Genomic DNA, 6,424 nt, shown 5'->3' with positions numbered 1-6,424 from the left:
TTGAGAAACGCGTCCTAATATTTCCTGAAAATTGCTATTTTTAGAACATTTCCATAGAACACAATGTTAAAGAAAAACTGCATTTTTTGACACTTTTTAAAACCCAGATTTTTTAAATAATTCAGAACAACAAAAAGTACTCCATCATTAACAATATATGATTTTTTTCAGCCTATGTCACCAGGCTAGATTTTGAGATATTGCATAATATCTCTGCCATAGAAACCTGTGGTAAAAGCGTTATAATAGTGTCAAAATGGCGATTTTCCACTAAAATTAAACCATCAATTTCTCGAAAAAAAGGCTGGTGACACCCAACTTTTTTTACGTCAATATCCTTATATTGCCTTGGAGTACAATTTATTGCAAAATGAATAAACTCTGCGTTTTTTAATTTATGAGTAGGCTTCTACCTTAATTCAGAATTGTACGCTGTATCAGTCACGCAGGGTATATTCTATGTTACTGTTTAGATGTAAGACTTGTGATGCACCTGCATCTTTTTCAATTTTTTTGTCATGAAATGTGCATGCATGCGACTCAATCAGCGTATCGGCAAGATTGCTTTGTTCCCAAAGCCAATCTCAGTGTATGGAAGCAAACTTTTAGTCATTACTCCGCTAAACTATGAAACTCTATGCCGATTAAGTTAGAGTACGTCCAATCATAGAGGATCTATGGTCCAATGTCCATTACATTTATGATTGTGATGGCCCCGATACATAACCGGATATTTGGATGTTTTCTTAATGCTTGATGTTAAGCCACTACCCCTAGCTTTGTCACCTGGTGGACTGAACATCAGAATAATTTGACCAGTACTAAATACTTGTACATATTTGCATTTTCAGACCCCAAACGACTGTTCTCATTATTGTCTTCAGTTCTAAAGTCGCCAAAAACTGTCGGGGAAAACTGTGAAGTTGTTTCCTTTTAGCGTAGTTTTATAGCGGTGAAAAATCGGAAAACGTGTACAAAAAATTGGAGCGAACTAGTTATTTGAATCCAGTACTCAAGTTATTGTGGCTATATATCCAAAGGGAAACAATCGTACCCCCGGAAACACGTGCAAACAGGCCCCTGTCGTGCACACCTATAACGTCTTCAGGAAGGCGCCCGCTATGGTGTCTAATACACTTGACTTTGTTTTTTTCAATGCAGTATAGCGTCTCCGAAAGGAATGTTACTCCCGTTTGGTCTGTAGAAGTCCTTGTCGCCGATCACGGTTTCTCGCTGATTTTTCTTTTCCGGTGTGTCCTTCACTAATGGTTTATGTTTACCATAGATTGAATTCGTCAACATGGGCACTGCCCGCTGTCTCTCCTGCAATGCACATAAATTAGCATATAATTATATAAAATCAGGGCAACCCAAAGTTTTGCTTAGGAAGGCCTGATAAAAACCGTATACTAGTAAGTGAAATAACACGTGTACAATAAATATTCCACTGGGTCAACTTAGTATGATTGATTCGATTACAAGTTTTCAGAGTACTTGTTTCATTCAGGGGTTTTCAGTTGGCCGGCGTATAAATACTAGTAGTCTTGCTAGCTAATTGCAGCGGAAACAAGTAAATAGTGACGAAGAGCGCCATCTATGGCGAAACTTTCCAAAGGCACGCGACAACTTGCAAGATTCTTTATGTACATTTGTTTTATATTTCTGAACATTATTTTAGTACGCTATACATCAATGTTAAAATATTGGAATTGTACAAGTCGAACAAAAACTATCGACACCATCGAGTTTGAAATATGGATCGTGCTATAATTAAACTTTGCGAAGAGGCAACCAACTCTTAAAATAACGGTGTCTCAGACCAAATCGCCGGGCACTGGTCCAACAACAGCACTGTGCCGGAAACTGAATACTTTATCACCTTTGTTGGAAATGGTAAATCGTTTTGACGTAACTGAAGGCGGTATATGTACATACACTAGAAATGTATGCTAAAATATGTTCCAAACACGTGCCTCTTCCGGTCGGATTTATTGCGAGTCGGGAATGGGAGTCTGTGAGGGTGCCTCTACGTCAATCATGATATACATGTTATAGCACTCGGCGCAACAAAGGCATTTCCTTCATCTTTATAACCATTGCCATTCCCTCCGGGGAATGAGTATGTGTTAATAAATAAATAAATACTAGTATTTATAAATTTCAATGGCAGTTGAGTCAATCCAGCCGCTCAACTAGCACAGTGCACAATGACGTAAGTTCTAATGTTATTCGATTAACCAACCTCTCGTTTCCGATTTGAATTGACTGGGTTAGTTATGGGCTAGTAAATTTGATAACTGTGAAAACAACTTTAAAGCGGGGGAGTCGCCACCTGCGCATGCGTCAGATGGCCAAGCGTGTCATTGTTTATAAGCAAATGTCTACCCATTAGCCTTTGCGTTTTTAGAATTTGTTGTTATCGTCGCTTGGGACTCAATTCCCGCGCATGCGCAGGTGACGACCTTCCCGCTTTAATTTCAAACATGTACTCAGGGATTGCGTTAACCCCATATTTTGCTTCCCGGACTCTAACAGCTCCAATTATTGAAGAGGGACCCAGTTTTTTCAGGCAAGCTGGGTTCCACTTGAGTCTAATAAAGTTATCCAGGCTCAAATTTCAATTTCTTAAAATTTGTTAAGTGGGACTCGTCTTGCCGAGACCCTAACGCAAACCCTGCTGTACCCCCATCATATTCCATATACGCCACCCACCTCTTCGCCAACATCGGCTCTGTGTGCTGACGTTCTGTCGTCACGTCGTCTTTTGTTTTCATACCCTTCCGTTGTGTGGAATAACTGGTCGTACAACAAATGCCTCGTATGCTGCAAAGAAAAGTATTTATATCGATCTGATAGCGTTAATATTCATTTCGCCTCACCACCTCTCTAGCTGAAACCTTCGGGTAAGAATCACATACGTATACAAATACATATAAGATCCTTCGAAATATAAACCTGTCATTCTGACAACAATATAATAGATAACCTGTGTTCTATCACGAGATCGTCTTGGCCTCTCACCTACTACCATACATACTAAATATAAACTAGCTAAATAACATCCGCGACCTGTATGGCATTACGCGTGAATATTTGACCCCGCCCTTCCGGTAGATTTCAGCTGCACACATCACGTGCGTAATAGTAGTTTTCTGCATTGATTGTTGTCGTGACAATCTCATGGCAACCGCCCTCGTTTCCATACACACTCAACATAATGTTAGAACGAAGGTAGTTTTATCTCTTTAAATGGTTTTGTCAACTTCAGAAATACTCACTACCAGCCTTCTTTTATGAGCGCCAGGAGTAAGACAAATAAACAAAATGTTACCATAACAACCCGAGAACTTCACCCCATAAATCAGCGCCATGCACCTGCTTTCTGTGCACTATACAGCTTGTACAAAAGTCACGTCACGTGACAACAATTTAAACCGGATATTACGATAATTAAATATGAATGATGGGAGCAGGAAAGGAGGAAATGTTGGGGGAATGGATATTTCATTCTTCGCCGGAGGGGGCTTGTATTCAGAAAAGGTATACGATTCACTCGACGACAATGAGGAGACTTGTTCTAAATGACACTTCTCGAGTGATGCAAGTGTCGTTGTGGGATTTATAAACCTGCTCAATACAAATAATATCTAGTGTGCACCTTTGTGATGCCCCTCCTCCTGCCAAGGCGGCAACCGCAACTCTCCATGTCTTTTATTTATTTATATTTTCTCGTAGTGAACTAATAGCGTGTTAAAATCTGCTTTTTGTGTTCCTTTATACCGACATATGTGAACAAGTTACGCCGGTGTTGATGGGTTTTAAGATGAAGATGGATTTTACGCTGGCGTAAAAAAAACAGTCGTAGACGTAGAACATAAACATCCGCAGCGAGTTTGTAAGTGAATTCGGGTTCTAAACTGAAATTGAGTGCCATGGTCAACTTAACGTTTCAATGACATATTTCGGTCACATTATTATACATATGTATTAGTATGATATTTAACATGGCCAAAAACTGTCAACAATTAGTTCTCGATGGCGCCAAATACATATAAAGAAATGAAAAAGTACGCAGAAGACTTAAATATATAGTGAACCGAAACATTGTGTCCATAATTGAATGGCCGCCATACTTCGGCGCGCCTCTAAAAGACTTATACGTCGGCGTAACTTCTTCCGAGCAGATGCATAAATAAAAATATAGGTAATCGCCAATCAAAGCGACAAATTTCGAATTTATTGTAAATAAACAAAGTTTGTTTTCAATGCGTTGCAAACGTCGCATGGAACCCATATTGAACACGACGCGACGACTGTGATGCTTTATTTTTTTTTCATGGTGGTAAATACTAGTAATAGTTTTTTGAGGATACGTCAACGGAAAGAAATGCATGTTTTCGCTGTTACTACTAAATATTATTCCGAAGATTTCGATCTCGTTTTAAATTGATACAAGTTACTTCATTTCAGATTTAAAAACATCGGGGTGGGAAGCCGTTTATGGAAGTCAGAATTGGACTGACTGCTTGGCTTGTCGTATGTAAACTCGAATACTTGTAAATACTATTGATGTTTAAAATTACTCGGTCGCGTTGACTTGATCATGGAGCTCCATGACTTGACTCACCTGTTTGGTACACCCGAAGTAGTTCGATACTACTGCTTTTTGCTTCTCTTTGTCCATTTTGTCTACGAGGGAGGTACCGCTGGATATGTACTGTACGGCAGAGGGTGTCAAAATAGTCGGGTTGTAGTCAATCCTATGACAAGACTCCAGAATGACGTATTTACCAGTATGCAACAGACAATGCTGTTCTTAGCAACTTCTGGATATTAATATTCATAAATGCGGAAACTCATATTACAAAGAAGGTAGGCCGACCACGTGACTGAGAATTTGTATTCATACACACCCGTGCATGTGACTAAAATTATGCGTCAATTTACAAAGAAAACTATAGTAAATCTAGAGGAATTATGACAAAACCTATGTATATATGTATATACGAATATATGATGTAGCACTTGTACAGAAAGTGGGGTATGTTCATTCCCAGTACAAAAATGGAGTCTCCCGCCACGGAATGAAAGTACTTTATATTGTTGCATTACACATGGCTACGAAAAGAATTACTTTGCACTAGCATCAGCATCAAATACGTCAATTGGTAACATCCGAACCACAAATAATATTATAGTTAGTCTAGTAATTATCTGACTAAATTCAAAGGGGTCCGATGTATGAATTAATTTAAAAAAATAAAAACATGGCACATGACTTTATGGACAAAACGTTTCACTAAATAAACTACCCTTTTTAGTAAATAAATGCGGAGATGTTGTTGTTACAATGAAACTTTGGGAAAATAGGATGAGTAAAAACTAGTTGCAATTTTAACGTGGGAAAACCTCATTCGTATGCTCAGTCAGTGGGCTTGCGACAATCTCCCATAATGCAATTGGTCCACTTTGTATATTGTCCTGCTGTAACTTATTATCATGGCTGAAAAATCCCTCGGCAAATATAAAAACAAATACTGGTAACAGTGAGTCAAACCTTGGTTACTAAAAAGTAACTAGTAACCGTATTATAACCAGTGTTGGTGACCATAATTTTATAAAAAACCACCTGCCCATAGTGGCCATATACAGTTACCTGTATAAAAAGGCCACCTGTCTAACGTGACCAGTGACTGTTGTTTTTGACTTCGCTTTAGTTAATGAACCTGTGTATACATGTTTAGTGTTGTTTTACAATTTAGTCTCTACACAGACCTATCAAGCATATACTTATTATTCCCCGCCTTTAAATATAAGTTGAGAATTGTCCCTAAAACTGGGAAATTATTGTAATTGTTTGTACACCGTCATATAAAAACTGTCTGTCTGTAAAGTATTTGAGTGGTTAGTACACATTTTTGACTGTACAATATTTTGTTGGCTCCCGTTCGAACAAAGTATGAAACGAAGTCGTCTGGTGGGGCGGACTCGTTTAAAACGTGACCCGTATTGGGAGCCATTATTTTTTCCGCCAAAATTGACACATTTTGCTTATTTACATATATTGAAATATAATTTCCCATAGGCTACAGATTTTGGTCGAGTTTTGTGAAAAAAATTGTGTTTTATTTTGTGAAAGATGACGGTTAAACTGTATTTTGTAGGACTCAGAGCACTTCGGGGACATAGTTAAGGGGTTTCCCCATGACGTCACAAGGCACGTGTCATAGTATAAATGTAGATTACCTGACCTTTTACAGTGATATGCCATCTTAAATAAATAGAACTTTACGTGTTAATAACAATGTAGGCCGACTTTGAGTAACATTGTTCAAATTTGTGAAATATTAATAAGAAGGGCATTTTCACAAACTCGTCAACAGGATCGTGAGAGAAAAAATCAACTTCAGATTAAATACACGCC

At 38.3% G+C, this 6,424-nt stretch overlaps 1 protein-coding gene across 1 annotated transcript; it reads right to left on the bottom strand.

Moving 5' to 3' along the window:
• Positions 1–923: 923 nt before the first annotated feature.
• Positions 924–4,746, bottom strand: LOC144362680 (uncharacterized). The gene is made up of 3 exons (XM_078013824.1): positions 4,628–4,746; positions 2,713–2,823; positions 924–1,323 (listed from the first exon to the last, which is right to left on the bottom strand). The coding sequence occupies exons 1-3, from the start codon at positions 4,682–4,684 to the stop codon at positions 1,153–1,155; spliced, it is 339 nt and encodes a 112-aa protein (XP_077869950.1). The 5' UTR covers positions 4,685–4,746; the 3' UTR covers positions 924–1,152.
• Between the last annotated feature and the right edge of the window lie 1,678 nt (positions 4,747–6,424).

Source organism: Saccoglossus kowalevskii, chromosome 6, assembly GCF_978046115.1.
Source record: "Saccoglossus kowalevskii chromosome 6, keSacKowa6.1, whole genome shotgun sequence".
Taxonomy (NCBI): Eukaryota; Metazoa; Hemichordata; class Enteropneusta; family Harrimaniidae; genus Saccoglossus; species Saccoglossus kowalevskii.
This window is presented reverse-complemented; position numbering and strand designations above follow the sequence as displayed.